Below are 16,617 nucleotides of genomic sequence, written 5' to 3'. Positions count from 1 at the left end.
AGCCTGGCATTTTTAGCCCCAAACATCTAAAGCAGTGATTCCCAAAGTGGGCGCTACCGCCCCCTGGTGGGTGCTGCAGCGATCCAGGGGGGCGGTGATGGCCCACAAGTGCATTTGGGGGCGATGAATAACTATTAAAATTTTTAAAAAATTAACTTCCAGGGGGCTGAGTAATATTTTTTCTGGAAAGGGGGTGGTAGGCCAGATAAGTTTGGGAATCACTGATCTAAAGCAAGCAACTAAACATGACAGGGAAAGCCATTAAGCACAGTGAAACACAATGGATTGGATCCTACAACTGTTCTGCCAGCAGTGGAGTTTCACTTTCAGAAGGGGGTAGAAAAGATGCTTTCCTTCAGGAAGAAAAGCCAGAGAACTACAGACAGCTCTGATCCAGACTTACCGCTCCAGGCCGGGGTCTTGGAATCTCTCCGTTGTATCGCACCCATTTTGTGTGGGATTGTTCAACTGTGGCGCTTTGCATATATTTCCCTTTGGCAAAAACATCCTCCACTGTAGAAATGTTGTAGGCGCACACAGCAGATAGGCCTACATTGTTTCTTCCAAAGGGAAAAGAAAACATCAAAATTAATACAATTTTACTCTTTTGTACAAGTAACAAATAAGTCTTTTAAATAAAACATATTACTTACAATTGTGGTGAGAAAACCCCATAAATCACTGGCTCCCTCACACTTGGAGACTTCAGGATAAAGATGTCATTCACAATATTGAAAATTAAATTCTTATCGGGCGCAGAGCAAAGCATCCTGGCCTTGAGATAGGAAGTCCATTTTTTTTGTAAAGTTCGAAGTCCACCTTGGTCCCGCTTTAAACAGAACAATACAAAAATATTCAAGACTAAGCAACTTGTTCCTCAGCATACAGTGACCCTCCTAGAAGTTCAGCAATATTGCTATATGAAAGTGAAGAATACCAACACACATTTAAAGACTGAAAGGAAGAAATGTGTTCCCTGAGATATTTCTGAAGACACACTGGGTAAGTCACCAATGCTTATAACCAAAGGAGTCAAACTGGATTCTGAGTTTCACTGGGTCAACATAAACCAATCATCGCAAACAAAATGGACCGCTAGAGATGCAGTATAGTTGAATGACGAAAGACGCAGGGGGAATTCCGTACAAACAAGCAAAAGGAGAGGCAGTGAACAACTCCATACGGGCTCCCTCACATGATTCAGGGTTTCTGATGGTACCTCTGTGGTAAAGGAAGGGGTTGCATTACAATGGCTCCCCTGCTGACAATATAAGGTGGAAAGGGATTGTAGTTCTGGGAAAAAAGTTAACGTATACATTTCTTAATGGGAAATATTTCTAAGAGCAAAAGAATTAACTGTACAGCTCTTACAAAGAAGCAATTTGAAAATGCCCAATTTCTGTTGTGTCACTACTTTCTAAAAATGAACGGTTTTAATATGAAATACATTCAAGGCAGGTAAAACGAGGGCATTTAGGGGCTTTCTAAAAATGGGAGACAACAAATTCTTTTCTCAAGTAATGGCAGAGCATGTAGATCATTTCCTCTCCCAATCTATATATAGCTCCACACGAAATTATAATGAATGGGAATCTAGTGCTATAGCTGCGACACTGCCAATTTGAAGCAATGAGAAACTTCCAGTGGGCAGAGGACCATCAATACTGTGCCAAAGTACATTTGCCTCTCACTGTTGCAGCATCTTATATCTTGCAGACTACATATGTTTATGTTGTTTATAATTGCACTTTGCAATTTAAAACCATACCTCTAAAGGAAACCTTACCTTCTTCCCCACCCTTGTTACAACTTGCTCAGTGCATGATTTTAAAATGAATTTAATCTTGTTTCAAGTCAGGCAGAGACCAGTACAGGCTGCTACTATTATGCTTAAAAACATGCACAGTGACACAATCAGGCAGGTTGTGATTGGTTCCTTTCTAGCTCTGGCAGTTTGGCACAGAAGTGCCACCAATGACTTTACAGTCAAGCAAAGTATCCTGTGGGTGTGAGAGAAATGTAAGCTCTGCCTGGTACCCTTTAGAAATACGTCTGGCACAACCCATGCACTACCATATCTTGTTTTCGAAATTACTACAGTTGAATGCCAGCTGACATCTTAGGAGTCATATAGGAAGTAGGAAACAAAAAGACTTTAACAACATAATTTAATTTTCACAGTAATTAGTCAGAGTGACCTTATTTTAATCAACAGAAAAGATTTTTAATTGTTGAAAGCATTTTGAAACACAGTTTATTTTTAAGATCCAAGACCACACACAAGGTTCTCAAAGTTTGGTGCTGTAACACACAAGAAGAATCTTGAGGAACAGCAGGCCTTTTCTCTGAGGGGTCATTCCTGCATCCACTAACAAGAACTAACAACTGAAGATTGCTCATGATGGTCTACAATGCGTTAGAGAGAACAGAAAATGCTGGAACATGAGTAATGTCCAAATAAATTCTTCCAACATTTCTCCCCCCTCCATGGAAAAGGAAGAATAAAGTTCAGCTTATCCCACCTTACAGACTCTGGCTATCCTTGGAATCATCAGCTTGCCGAGGAATTCATATTCCACAGACACCTCCGTGAAAAAGAAGTATATTTTGTCATCATCATCATCATCATCATCCGTATTGTCTGGATCAGTTCTTATCACATCAGCAAAAATGAAATTTGGTTCTGCACACAGAAAAAAACAAGTATAACTTCAAGGTTTTAAAAACTGAGTTATTCTTCCCAACTACCCATATCCCCATTAATTCTAATCATAGCCACCTTATCAACTAATGAGAAAGAATTTCTTCTAATGGTGGACCAGAGATATGGTGTCCATGGTCCGATCCCATTTTAGAGTTTAATCCAGCCTTTTTCAAATGCTGGGAGAGTTTGAACCTGAGTGTGCTTACAGGACCACGGGACAAATAATCTCGTGACATCCCCCCCCCCCCCCAATATCTTTTTAAGTAGTACAAAACCATGTTTTGGCACTTGAAAAAGGTGCGGGGAGGAGAAACAAGATTGCCTGGTCCTACAGGTCTAAAATGGTGTTGGCATCCACAGGGTAGACCATGTACACGGTAAGATATAGTTCAGTCCTAAACCCTAATAGCAATATTGCCTGTATTTTTGGTTGCTAGCAAATGTTGTTACTTCTATACTCTATGGAAGACAATTTATTTTCATGAACCAAGACACTTCTGAGCTGACGATGCTGACAATTATGGTGTACAGTTTCTGGAATGTTTACTGTAGGCATCTAGCCTCTACACAGCTCACAAAACTACAGCATTTCTCTGGAACAGAAAATCCTATGTTCTGCTCTGGCAGACAGAATCTATGCACTGCTTGGACTGAGAACTGACTCACAAGAAATTTGTCAGTCAAGAATAAAGCGCAACTCTAAATACTGCTGTCATTTGTTTTTCCTTAGTTTTCTCAGAAGTTCAGCCATGTTTTGATTATTCACAAACATAATACTCATGGATAAACCAAGGCACCATGCCGTTTCTGAGCTTAGATGATTTCATGAATAAAACCAACACTGTTCAGAATGTGGTTATCTCAAGATTTTCTCCCAGTCTTGTGCATGAGCCACTTTTTCTTACTGAACAAAGAAAGCGTCTGCAAGAGATATAATTTCAGTAGAGAAGTTTACAGGACTGCACATTTGTGAGTAAGCCAACATGTGTCCCTTTCTCTAGCTAGTTTCCTCCCCGGCCTCCTTACCGTTGAGCCAAGGAATTGCATATTCAGTCCTTAGTGGACTTTGCTGTGAGTTTCTAAAGATAATAGGTTCACTTCCCAAGAAGTTGTAAGATGTTCCAGCGTAAAGTTCCCCATCTTAATAAAAACAAACAAATTAAATGAAACAAAAATGTATAGTAATGTAATAGTTTAAAGCAGTATTTTTCACTCTGTGAACTATTCCCATTACATATTCCAGGTCTCCCTGATAGCTTTTCCTAGCTCAGCAGGCCAACTCACACAGCTACCGTGCTATTTCTTTCCTCATCAGTCAGCTCCTACAGTCTCCTTGTGCGTTCACCATATATTAGCTGCTGCAAGTTGTCTGGCCAGGAGCAGCAGCATATAAATTCAACTAATAAATATTACTCTGTGTAAAGGGCACGTACATTTTCTCCATGGTACCTAAAGTACTGGTAGTAACATTTAATTTTAAAATTATTTCCTTCAGTTGTCAAACAGTCAGTGTGGCGTAGTGTGAGACCAGGTTCAGATCCTCCCTCTATCATGGAAGCTTGCTAGCTGACTTTGGGCCAAGCCTATACTAACCTGTTATGAAGAAAAATGGAATTATGTAAGCCACTTTAGTTTCCCTTAGGGAGAAAGTTGTGGTACACATGAAGTAAAAAAATATTATTTTTTAAATGCTGATTAAAATGATGTTAACCAAAACTTTTATATCCTGTGATTTAAAGAAAAGTATAGAAGCTTGTGGTAAACATTCAAAAAAACATGTTTTTAAATGAGATAATTTTTTTACAACACTGTAGTGTTACTGAAATTATCTCAAATCTCTGCAAGGTTTCCATGTGCAGACACCAAACTGCTTCTTGATCTGGGGATATTTCAAGGAGCATTTTGAGAGACTGGAAAATGTACAGGCATACCTCTGGATTCTGGCCATGGTTATGAACAGATATAAACAAAAACGATTTAAGGCTTGTACTTACCAACCATAACTGATGTGTAACTTTGTGCAGGATCAAATGGACATCTTCCTTTACCATCTTCATTTTTACCTCCAAGTTCAAATGATAACAGATTCTACAAAACAATGAAACCACATACATTTCAAAATACAACCAACCACCATCCAGCATACAGTTGCCGACACTGGAATCTTTCTGATTTAAATTTACGCAGACACTTTCAACTCGTTTTTGACCTGCTGAAGTCAACCTGCTAAAATAGCTATAATAGTTTCAACATGTTTCCAGGTTTTGATTTACTACACTCCTGCCACACATTTTCGAGAAATGACTTGCATAATGATGGGGTGAGATGCAACTTTAAGACACAATAAAGCAATTTACATGGCTGGCTCAGAACACACCGACTCATTAGATATTCAGAACTAGCCGGGGTCCTTGAGTGTGCCGAATAAGTATACTGTAGAAATAACTGCAAAATATAAAGACTGTGATCCAGACACAAGCTTTTAACAATTTCATCCAGAACAAATTAAGCACTCAATGACTGTTTATGCACTGGAGGTTTCATGCCGGGCTGCAGGCTGGAGTTTTAGTCGGGGCAGGTTGCCCCACCTCTTCCTGCACCCACACTGGGGAGCATTTGGCCCGGTGTACCTCATCCGCCCCCGATTTGTGCTCCTGCATGGGAGCTGGGGCAGTGAAGTTCCCAGTGCATAAACGGTCAATGTAATGCTTCTATAGAAATAAGTAAAAAACTCAAATGATCAAGAAGAAGAGTTGGTTCTTATATGCCACTTTTTTCTACCAGAAGGAGACTCAAAGCAGCTTACAGTCACCCTCCCTTTCCTCTCCCTACAACAGACACCCTGTGAGGTAGGTGAGGCTGAGAGAGCCCTGATATCACTGCTTGGTCAGACCAGCTTTATCAGTGCTGTAGCGAGCCCAAGGTCACCCAGCTGGTTGCATGTAGGGGAGTGTGGAATCAAACCTGGCTCGCCACTACACCAAGATGGCTTTATGAATCAAACAAACCATTTTTCAAAATTAAGCTATTCAAATTTCTCAGTCACATGACATTACTGCATGAATAAATACCAACATATAATGGAATACCATAGCAAATGTAGAATAAACACAACTATGACTGTAATCCCCCCAGCTCCATTTTTAGTCCAGTTATTCTCCCAGCATGCATCCATGCACACATGCAAGTGGGGTCATTTCCAGATATGCATGGAGATACCGATTCCATTGTAAAACAGCCATGTGTGCAATAGGATTTTTTTAACAACAACAAATCCATATTTGGATGCCTAACTAGAAGAAAGAGAAAGAAGAAAGGCAAGACAAGTTAGGCAGCAAAAGTGCACAAGAAATTCGGGAAGAAAAGACAGATGAAGTGGAATTTGCAGTAAATAAATGAAGCCGTTTGTATGATAAAGACCATGAAATAGGTGAGGATATGTATGAAGAATTTTGAGAATCAGGACATACTCTTGGAAAATGGAAATGTCAACAAGCCAACCTACTGTTGGGCAGATCTGAGCAGTATAATCCTACTTGCCAGAGTGATCTAAGCATACTCCCTAGAATATTTTTAAAAACCCTTCCTACTGCTACACCAGTAAAAGGGTAGAATCATAATGAAGCAACTGAGAAGTTAATGAGACATAAATAAAGGATTCAACAGCTGCAAGGGCATGGCAAAGGAGGAGGATTTCTGGCAATGTTCTGGAAATGATGACAAGACTTACAGATAAGGGAGACAAACAAGGTCACAGTCTAACATCAAGAATCCTGTCCTTGAGAACAAAGTAAGATCCAAGAAAAGGAGAGCGGTGATAGAGTCAGAGACATGGGAGGCACACAGGAAGTTTTTAAGCACAGGGAGGACTTCATTCTGAGGCATTCAGTAGTATGAAGCTATGGAACAGTCGGGAGCTGATAGAGATAAGACAGGCAGAGAACGGAATCAGAGGGTTTAAGGGCAGACACAAAGGGGAGCAAGCACAGGATGTTCACAATTCAAAAGTTGGGGACAAGTATACAGGAGAAACACATCAATAAAATAGGATGGAAACAAAGTGCTCACTAGGAAATAATTAATAGACTCTACAAATATACATACGCTGCACTGTGATTTTTCTCCATGTCATCATCCAGTTCAGCACAATCAGACCATTTCAAACACTATTGTAGCTATCCTGAAAATAAAATTCATTCCCAAACTTACCAGATAATCACAGACTGGCTGAAATGCATTTGTTCCACACACATAAAGAAAAGTATCATTCAGTTGTTGTAAGACACGTACATAGTTAAGGCACTCCGTCTGTAAAACAGAATTGACAACGGAATGAGGAAAACAATGATTTTAATAAATTGTAGCCCTAGTATTTTATTAAGAACTAGATACCTTTGTGATTTCAAAGCCATGTACATTTATGCAGAAGTTACTTACTATCATATAATGCATTCAGAATTTGGGAGCTTATCTGTTCATTCACTAAGAAATGTAAACAGAATTTAAAAAGAAGCAGCAAGAAGTGATAATATTAAGACTGGGTTTCCCTCTATAAAATAAGCTATCGTGTCATCTATATTATTTGTACGTACAGAATTGCTGTATAATCCAACATTGTCACTAAACTCCATAAACCATATTTTGTTGATAACAGAAGAAAAAATTCAGGTTTTTAAAGTTTGGACAGGGCCAGGCATGCAAACCCTTTAGGGCAATTCACAGGGCAAGAGCCCAAAAGCTCTTGGACAATCTGAAACCAGTGCCTGGGCACCCTTACTGATCAAGACCTGTGAAAGATGAGTGTAGGATGAGTTTGTTTTGTTTGTTCAACTGGTAAATTTATTTTTCCGCAAGCTGTTTTGGAAGAAAAGTGGCATACAAATAGCATTAAATAAATAAAACAAAAATCCTACTGAGCTACCAGAGTGACAGATAATTAATTAAGCATAACTGAAAAATTAAGTCCACTGGAACTTTTAGTACTGCATTTCAAATTAAGAAAACCCCACCTGTTTAGATTTGCCCTTTTCTGCACACTTGGTTTTCTTTTCTTCAGTGACTTTCCACAACACCTGTGTGTGGGGAGGAAGAGCAGAAAAACTATTAAACAAAAGGGCAATTAACACAAGGATCAATTAATATGTTACTAGTCCTCCCTGAAGTGAAGGGAAATTTCTAAACACAACTACTTTTGGTCAGTATCTGCTAAGCTAAGGCAAAAGACTTCAAATAAATGACTTCAAATAATGAATTGTGTTTCCTTCATTGCATGTCTTTGAACACTAGATACCTTAAACTTGCCCTTTCTTCTGAACTAGGGGTATGCTTTTTTTTTTTAACAGTATTTGTTTTGTTTGAATCTATTGGACCCCTCAAACATTTGGGATTTCTGAAAAACACTGGATCCCAATACCATATGGTATTCAGATCTGATATTTTTTTGAAATTTCTCTTTTCTTTTTTTAAGTCCAATATATCTGGACGGAAAAATGCTGGCAAAAAAATACCAGCCCAATCCTGGGAATGGCTTGGCAGGAGAATGCAGTCCAGAGGTGTGCCTGTGGGGAATTATCAGTGATCCCAGCTGGGCTGCATTCTCTTGCTGCCTAGTTAAAACCGGACATCAGAAGGCTGCGCAGAACTATGCCAGCAGGGAGGTCTCAACTCTCCACTGAGCCAGCTGATCTGGACTAGTGTCTCTTACAGCCCGATCTGAATACACACCCCTAGCCATGACAGCCATTTCTCAAGCTAAGCAGGCAATATAGGTTACAGAACAGCCAACATGTATAAGACTAGCACGCCAGGCTTATCATTTCATGATATTTTATCTGCTATTCAGACTGTCTCTTTGACATTCAGTTCTAATTTTCAACACACTTTTTTGGATTACAGTGAACTTAACCTCAGAAGGCTTTACTCCTGAATAAACTATTTTAGGATTGACTTGCTGGTCATGGATAAAGTCAGGAGTATGATTTTTTTTTTACAAAAAACATCATACTTACTTCTTGCTTTTTTTCAGAAATGTTTAATGAACTCAGCGCAAAAATTACTTCTCTAGCTCCCACATATAAAACATCTTTGTCTTCACTTAGTAATAAAGTTGAGTAGTTAAACGTTTTTGGCTCTTGAAAATATACTAGATGTATTTCTGTTAAAAAACAATAAGTTCATGATATATTTTAATTAAAACAAAGACTACACATATAATTGTTTAATTTATCCCACTGTCAAGACAATTTATTCTAATATCTTTAAAGCAGCACAACCTTGTCACTGGAGACTTTAGGGATGAAAGTGAAATGGGGTATCCCATTAGCAAAATTAACCATATCTAAGACCATATCTTCATAATTGTAAACAGGGCAAAGTTGATGTTATCTGTTTCCTGCATTTGGACATACATTAAAAGATATACAGATATTTGGACCAGGAACACCAATTGTAAAATTACTTCCGCTGGTCGTGATATATTCTAAAAATGAAGAAATATTTATTTAAGGAATAAATTGTCCTTCTTGTTTTTAGGCTTAGGTCAGAAATGATGTGTATCTTATATTGTTATTACTTGTACTTTATGATGTGTATTTTAATTCTATACCATTGAGGAAGGCCATTTGACCAAAACATGTCTGGTTTTAATGATTTTTAAAACTTATTTATTACGACTATGTACAATATAATCACCCTGCCAACAAAAGTGCATCTAGTCAAGGTTATGGTATTCCCAGTTGCAATGTATGACTATGAAAGTTGGACCATAAGGAAGGCCAAGCGTCAAAGAATTGAGGCTTTTGAACTCTGGTGCTGGAGAAGACTCTTGTGAGTCCCTTGGACTGCAAGGTGAACAAACCGGTCAGTCCTAAAGGAGATCAGCCCTGACTGCTCCTTAGAAGGCCAGATCCTGAAGATGAAACTCAAATACTTTGGCCACCTCATGAGAAGGAAGGACTCCCTGGAGAAGAGCCTAATGCTGGGAGCGATTGAGGGCAAAAGAAGGGGACGACAGAGAATGAGGTGGCTGGATGGAGTCACTGAAGCAGTAGGTGCAAACTTAAATGGACTCCGGGGTGTAGAGGACAGGAAGGCCTGGAGGATCATTGTCCATGGGGTTGCAATGGGTCGGACACAACTTCGCACCTAACAACAATAACAATATAATGCAAAGTGACTAATGATTAGAGGGTGGACAAAACTTAATTTGGTTAGAGGTAAAGTAAAATGATGTATCAATATTGACTAATGTAATCATATATTGTAATGTAAACGATATAAGGTCTGTATTTTGTTCTTTTTCTTCTAATCTTTTTCTGTTCTATCCTATTTAAAAATAAGAAATATTTTCGCTAATTTAATATATGTAAACTCATCATTGTTTATTTAGTTATTAGGCCTGGTATTGAAAATCATGTCATTTGAGATGGAACAGTGTGTAAACTGAAAGAAGAGCTGGGGAAAAAAGACAAATTCTAGAATAACCCGCAACATGGAAAAGCAAAAGAAAAGCTTCCCCCTGAAAGTGCTGAACAAATCATTAGATTTCCAGCTAAAAGTAAACTTATAGAAGTATAATATTTATCAGCTATTCAAGGGGAAAAACCCCTGGAAATCCTTAATAATACTTTCAACTGAACTGAGTACAGTTCTTTGCTTTTATATTTTATTTCTTTTCTTTCTTTAATAATTGCAACAGCCTCAATAATCTTTTAAATAAAGTTCCACAGAACTCACTTTTCTCTTTGTAGGCACAAAGAATGCTTAAAGGTAAAGGTATCCCCTGTGCAAGCACAGAGTCATGTCTGACTCTTGGGGTGACGCCCTGTAGCATTTTCATGGCAGACTCAATTCGGGGTGGTTTGCCAGTGCCTTCCCCAGTCATTACCGTTTACCCCCTAGCAAGTTGGGTACTCATTTTACCGACCTCGGAAGGATTGAAGGCTGAGTCAATCTTGAGCCAGCTGCTAGGATCGAACTCCCAGCCTCATGGCCAGAGCTTCAGACAGCATGTCGACTACTTTACCACCCTGCGCCACAAGAGGCTCTCATAGAATGCTTACAATCGTCTTATAAGAGAGTCAATTTGAACTCCCTAGTCCACTAAAAACAAACAAACTGTTTTACGCTAACTGAACAGAATCCAAAATCTCCCAGTTATCTTGAACTCTAAGCTGAACTGCTATGTGATGACAATTATTTTTACCTGAGGTTATTATTCTTACCTTTGTGGTCCCAAGTGATCCGGGGCACTGGACCAAATGCTACTGTCATTCCAATGAGTAAACTCACTATGCCACACAAAATGACAGCCATGTTAAGTGTCCTGTGAAAGTAGATGGGAGGCCTCAGACGCAAATGTTCATTTGGCAGAAAAATGTCTCTTGAGTTTAGAGAGTTTCTGAAAATACCAACATTGCCAAACAATGAATGTGAAGCAGATGCCTTGCAGGAAGTTTCCAAATTTATATCATTTAACAGGTCACTTCCCCCAGTGACCATATATTCGCCACAATACTGAACAGCTAGGACTTTCAGAATGAACCTCAGCGCCGCTTCTGCTTCTTGAGTGCATTCTTCTGCTAAGTTAGGCGGCTATAAAAACCTGCAGGGGACAAGAGCATCAAGGTAAAAGGAAGGAAGTGGCCATGGTTTTATGAAACGAAGCAACAAAGGTCCGGCATAGAGATAGCTATTAGCAGTTTTAGTTTTCATCTATGTCAAGTCCGCGGAGGAGAGGCGGGGAACACAAGGTGCCAAAAATTCACAGTACATTTTAATATTTTAGCAAAAGGAAAAAATAAAATCATGCAATGTTTAAAAAGCTTTGGTACTGGGGTATTTTGTACAGACTTGACAAAAAAGAAAAAAAGGAACTCAGTGCATCCCAGACTTTAAGAGACAAAGAGTCATGACCACCACCTTGAGTTGAACTCTGAAATCTAATATAGTTGTTTCAAAATAGGTTAAATGCTCTTCTATCAACTAGTTCAGAGCGCATAACCTTTGGGTCACTGAGGCCGCGGCTCCTGATTGGGCCCTCTGAGTTTTTATCCTGGACAGGGCCCGCCCTAACTCCTCCCCAGGTGGCCTTACTCTTTTATTTAATAGGACCCTGTCTTATTTAAAGATATTTTCATGGTACTTCTTTGGAGTTCCCCTCCAGGTGACTTAAAATTAAAACAGTGTAACAATATTAAAACTAGATTCAAGTGGGTAGCTGCGTTGGTCTGAAGTAGCACAACAAAAATAGAGTTCAACAGCACCTTTAAGACCAATCTTTGTTGGTCTTAAAGGTGCTATTGAACTCTATTTTTGTTGTAACATAAAAACTAAACTGTGTAAAAACTACCCACAAAATCGACGCTGTTATAAAAGGCTGGCAAGATTAAACCTCTTTCTTTTCTTTTCTTTTTTTTTGGGGGGGGGAGGGATGTATTTCTGCCTGATATATAAAAAAGAGTAAATTCTAGTCACTTGAGGGGAATGCGGCCATTCCAGAGGCAAGGTGGCATCACAGCAAATTCCCAGTCTTTATTTACCACCTCCGTAGGCTGGAGCACAGAGATCAGGATTGAGAGGCAGATTTTAACTGGTAGACTGGATAGTGTTGGAGGATATGGTCTTTCAGGGACTATGGCCCTGCGTCAGTTAGGCCTTAAAGTTAAGAAACTGTATTTTCAATTGTGCCCAGTACATGGGTAGTACTCCTGACAATAGCCTGGCTGCTACATTTTGGACCAGCTGAAAATGCCAGTCTATTTTCAAAGGTAGTTTCACCTAGAGTACAATATAATAATCTGATGTGAACAAAGCATGGCTCACAATGGCCATATCACGCTTTTAAAAGAATGGTTGCAGCTGGCCAGAATTGATAAAAAGCTAGTATATACCACACAGGCAACCCAAGCCTCCAACCCAAGGAGGGTCCAGTAGTACCAACTTGTTCCATCGGGGGTGCATCCAGTGCAACCCCCTCCAGGGGTTCTGCCTTCCCCATAACTTCTCTTGAAGTTATGCTAAAACATTAACTTTATACTGCCTTGGTTTCACAGCTAATTGATTTTGCTTTGATTTAAATTAATCTAATGAAATCTGATTGCATTAAAGGTAAAGGTAAAGGTATCCCCTGTGCAAGCACCGAGTCATGTCTGACCCTTGGGGTGACGCCCTCTAGCGTTTTCTTGGCAGACTCAATACGGGGTGGTTTGCCAGTGCCTTCCCCAGTCATTACCGTTTACCCCCCAGCAAGCTGGGTACTCATTTTACCGACCTCGGAAGGATGGAAGGCTGAGTCAACCTCGAGCCGGCTGCTGGGATTGAACTCCCAACCTCATGGGCAGACAGATTCAGACAGCATATCGCTGCCTTACCACTCTGCGCCACAAGAGGCTCTTCTGATTGCATTAAAAACCACAAAAATACTAATAACTTCAATGGACTTGATAATTCTGCTTACGACTGCTCTGAATGAGTGCTGACCACACAGACTGTATCAGGGAAGAACTATGCTTTATATAGTTTCACGGTTTAGAGGAGAGGACTTATATGTGTTGGGGGGGGGGGTTGGGGGCAGGGGTTAACTATTCTTTCCTGCCATGAAATTCACTATTCTCAGACAGCTTTTACCCTTCTGGGAGAAAAATGTGGGTATCTTTAAATCTTCCTTACCTAGATACCCCAGGCTAGCCCAATCTCATCAGATAATGGAAGCTAAATAAGGTTGGCCCAGATTAGTATTTGGATGGGAAACTACCAAGGAATATCAAGGCAGACAACAGTAAACCAGCTCTAAATATCTCTTCTTCTGAAACACCCACAGAGTTACCATTAGTCAACCGTGACTTGAAGTAAAATAAATAAATACATTGTCTAAATTGAGTGAAAGTAGTTTGAGGGAGATAGTGGATGAAATTTTTAGTGTAAAAATAATGCAAAAGGAACAATTTTTTAAATCACTGTTACACTGACTTCAAAATGTATCATGAAAATAATAATGAAACAACACACTCCACCTTAAGCCTGGCTCTTAAACTGAAAAAAATGAATTATATATAAGCAAAGAAAGGCAAAGGAGAATAATGCCTAGAAGAGGTTCTATATAAAATATGCAAAAGCATTTAAAAACCAGGGTATTGAAGCGTCAACTTTGTGGCACAAATTTTATAATACAACTAGTAAATAAGCCCGCTGCAGTTTTAATGCAGTGGGCGCTAGCGAGTCTTCGGAGTTGGCGGGGGCTGCGGGGCTGGCGTGGCCGTGGCTGGGGGCTCGAGCAGGGCCCGGGAGTCAGCGGGGCCGGCGCGGGCGTAGGGTGGGGCGGCGCAGCGCTGCGTGGCTCGGGCGGGTCTCGGGAGTCGGCGGGTAGGATGTGGGCTTGGCTTGTCGCGGCGCGTCGAGGGCCCCCAGCCGCGTCGGCGGCTACCTGGGGCCATGAAGAGTCTTGTTGTGCAGCGGCAAAGCAGCGTCCTGGGCTGATGGAGGTGAGTGAAGTTATGGCAGCGGGCGGGTGGCTACGGGTGACGAGGAAGGGGCCTATGGGCCTATTGTCATTCCAGAGGAAGGGTGCCTATGGGCACCCTTCCTCATCACGGACAGGGCCCACCTTTGGTGCACTTAATGAAATATATTATCCGCTCCGCTAGGAGCGGTTAAAGATATGTAATCTCTTGCTTCACATCTGAAGTTGCCAGGGTAGATGCGGGATCCATGCCCTCCCCTCAAAAATATTATTGTACAGTGGTTTGGTGGCAACCCTAATAATCTTTGTGTCAACCCAAATTAGTATGTGTCACCGGAATATACAGCAAATCCTACAAAAAGTGCTGTGCACTGCAGACAACCAGTCAACTTATTGAGGTCTATGGAAAAGTTCCACATAATACAGGATTTGCTGGAGTGATTAATTTTGCCGCACAACTTTGTTCTCAACATTCCAGCCTACAGGCTGAACAAAATATTCGGCATGTCAAAAGCATAATGTTTACTAGATTTCACATTGGCAAGACTAAGTGGTCAATCCTATATATACACCATATATTCTTTTCAAACATCAAATCCTCCTGAAAATTGCCATAGTTCTGTTGTGAAAGTTAGCCCCTACTCCCAGAATGAATAGCAACATGGGGAACGTGTGAGATAATGTAGAATTTTTTTGTGAGCAAAGAGTTCTGTGAAGGGCTTCTAGCAAATACAGATGTGGGACAAAATAAGAAAGCAAATATTAGTAGGTTATATGGGAAGGTGAGTAGATGTTCTGCTGATAGTTTCCCCAGGAAGTCTATTGCTATATTATGCAGGCTGTTCATCAGAATTTATATATTTATAAATATAAATATATACACACACACACAAACACATACATATATATATATATACATATATATACACACACATACACACACATATACACACACACACACACACACACATACATACATACATATCCATGAGCCTCTGGGAAAGGGTGTATAAATGTAAACAAATAAATATAAAGTGAACTGTCAATCAAAAAAGAATATGGTTCCTCCATATCCCTTTTTAATTTATTAATTACTGGATTTAGAAGAAGAAGAAGAAGAAGAAGAGTTGGTTCTTATATTCATTTATATCCCACCCCTCACTTCCATCCCAGGGTGGCTAACAGCATTTCTGCCTGTCCAGCAGACCATATAGCTACAGTACTAGTAAATATTTTTATGTATGAAGCAGCCTACTATCTGGCAGTTGGCTGCTGCTTAATAGAAATCCCTTTGACAACTTCTTCGTTGCCAAGAGCTTATTTAATGTGCCCCTGGGGGATGCAGAGTAACTTTTCTCAGGTATACACACCAAGCCCAACTGATGTGATCTAGGGCAGAAGGCCAGGACAGTGCAGTTCACATCTCTTTCCACTTGACTGCTCAACATAAAGCTTCTGCTTGCTACACTTATGCTAATACAAATGCCTGGAAAACTTCCAGTACACCTTAAACACAGAGTGATCATTTTCTATGATAATGGCTATGCCTTATTAATCCCAATTCTAGTGTTTTCCAATTCAGAAGCACCCTTTCTAATTATTTATATGCAACTGCAAGCAAAGCAAACTCAGCCTAATTTGTGTGAAGGTATGGGAAGGGAGTGAAGAGTTTTTACAGCTATGGTTGAGGGGACAGCACCTTTTAAAGTGACTGTTTAGATTTCACTAAAGAGAAAACCTGTAAGTACTGTGCAAACTCCAAGGAAAGATACAAACATTTGTCAGAAACCAAATAGCTAATTAAATCCTATGATTAAAGTTTACTTGTATAAGTGTAAAATAGGAGTAAGTTACACAACTGCCTATCCCTTATTCCACCATTCTACAATCAAATTAGTAAAAAGGCTAGCCAAATAAGATGGACTGAACAAGTTACCACAGGAAGTGTGGGCCTAACTATCAGCCATGTATCAGCCAGGAGAAGCAGCATACCAGTTACCAGCAATCCCAGAATGGATTCAAACTGTGGGTCAGGACAGCTACACGCCCATCCCTTCCATACCTCCAAAACCTGGAGCTAGCTGGTACTATATGTGGGTATAGCTTTTATCATTTTCATAAGGAGAAAAAACTAGCCTCTTCCTATAGATGCAGACTGTTGAAAATGGCGCTCTTCTGAATTGTCTATATCTATGAAGGCAGAAATAATTCTGCCTTCATAGATATAGCCTTTCTCAACTTTTTTACTGCTGAGAAATCCCAGAAACATTCTTCAGGCTTTGCATGGAGAAGAAGAGCTGGCATAAACACACTGACCTATGCAAGGCCTCTTCCCTCCCCATGATCACAGACACTGCTTTCAAAATATTGCTAATCATGGAGAGAGAGTATTCCTACAGACACTTTCTCTATGCATTCAATCTGACTGCATGACGCCAGCCCACTCATGTCCCCT

The 16,617-nt window shown here is 40.1% G+C and overlaps 1 protein-coding gene across 6 annotated transcripts in view; it reads right to left on the bottom strand.

Annotated features, from left to right (window-relative positions):
• The window catches only part of SEMA4D (semaphorin 4D), a 127,025-nt gene that overhangs the window by 26,501 nt on the left and 83,907 nt on the right, over positions 1 to 16,617 (bottom strand). For all 6 annotated transcript variants that reach the window (XM_077344499.1, XM_077344498.1, XM_077344502.1 and 3 more), the window contains exons 3-11: positions 10,927 to 11,306; positions 8,713 to 8,858; positions 7,714 to 7,776; positions 6,914 to 7,012; positions 4,699 to 4,792; positions 3,731 to 3,844; positions 2,523 to 2,683; positions 654 to 829; positions 404 to 560 (exon numbers count right to left, since the gene is read on the bottom strand). In XM_077344499.1, the coding sequence (XP_077200614.1) occupies positions 404 to 560; positions 654 to 829; positions 2,523 to 2,683; positions 3,731 to 3,844; positions 4,699 to 4,792; positions 6,914 to 7,012; positions 7,714 to 7,776; positions 8,713 to 8,858; positions 10,927 to 11,203 (1,287 nt within the window). In that variant the 5' untranslated portion in view covers positions 11,204 to 11,306. The remainder of the gene's footprint in view (positions 1 to 403; positions 561 to 653; positions 830 to 2,522; positions 2,684 to 3,730; positions 3,845 to 4,698; positions 4,793 to 6,913; positions 7,013 to 7,713; positions 7,777 to 8,712; positions 8,859 to 10,926; positions 11,307 to 16,617) is intronic.

This window comes from Paroedura picta, chromosome 7 (assembly GCF_049243985.1).
Source record: "Paroedura picta isolate Pp20150507F chromosome 7, Ppicta_v3.0, whole genome shotgun sequence".
In the NCBI taxonomy this organism is placed as follows: domain Eukaryota; kingdom Metazoa; phylum Chordata; class Lepidosauria; order Squamata; family Gekkonidae; genus Paroedura; species Paroedura picta.
Note: the sequence above shows the minus strand (reverse complement) of the source record. Positions and strands in the feature narration are given on the sequence as shown.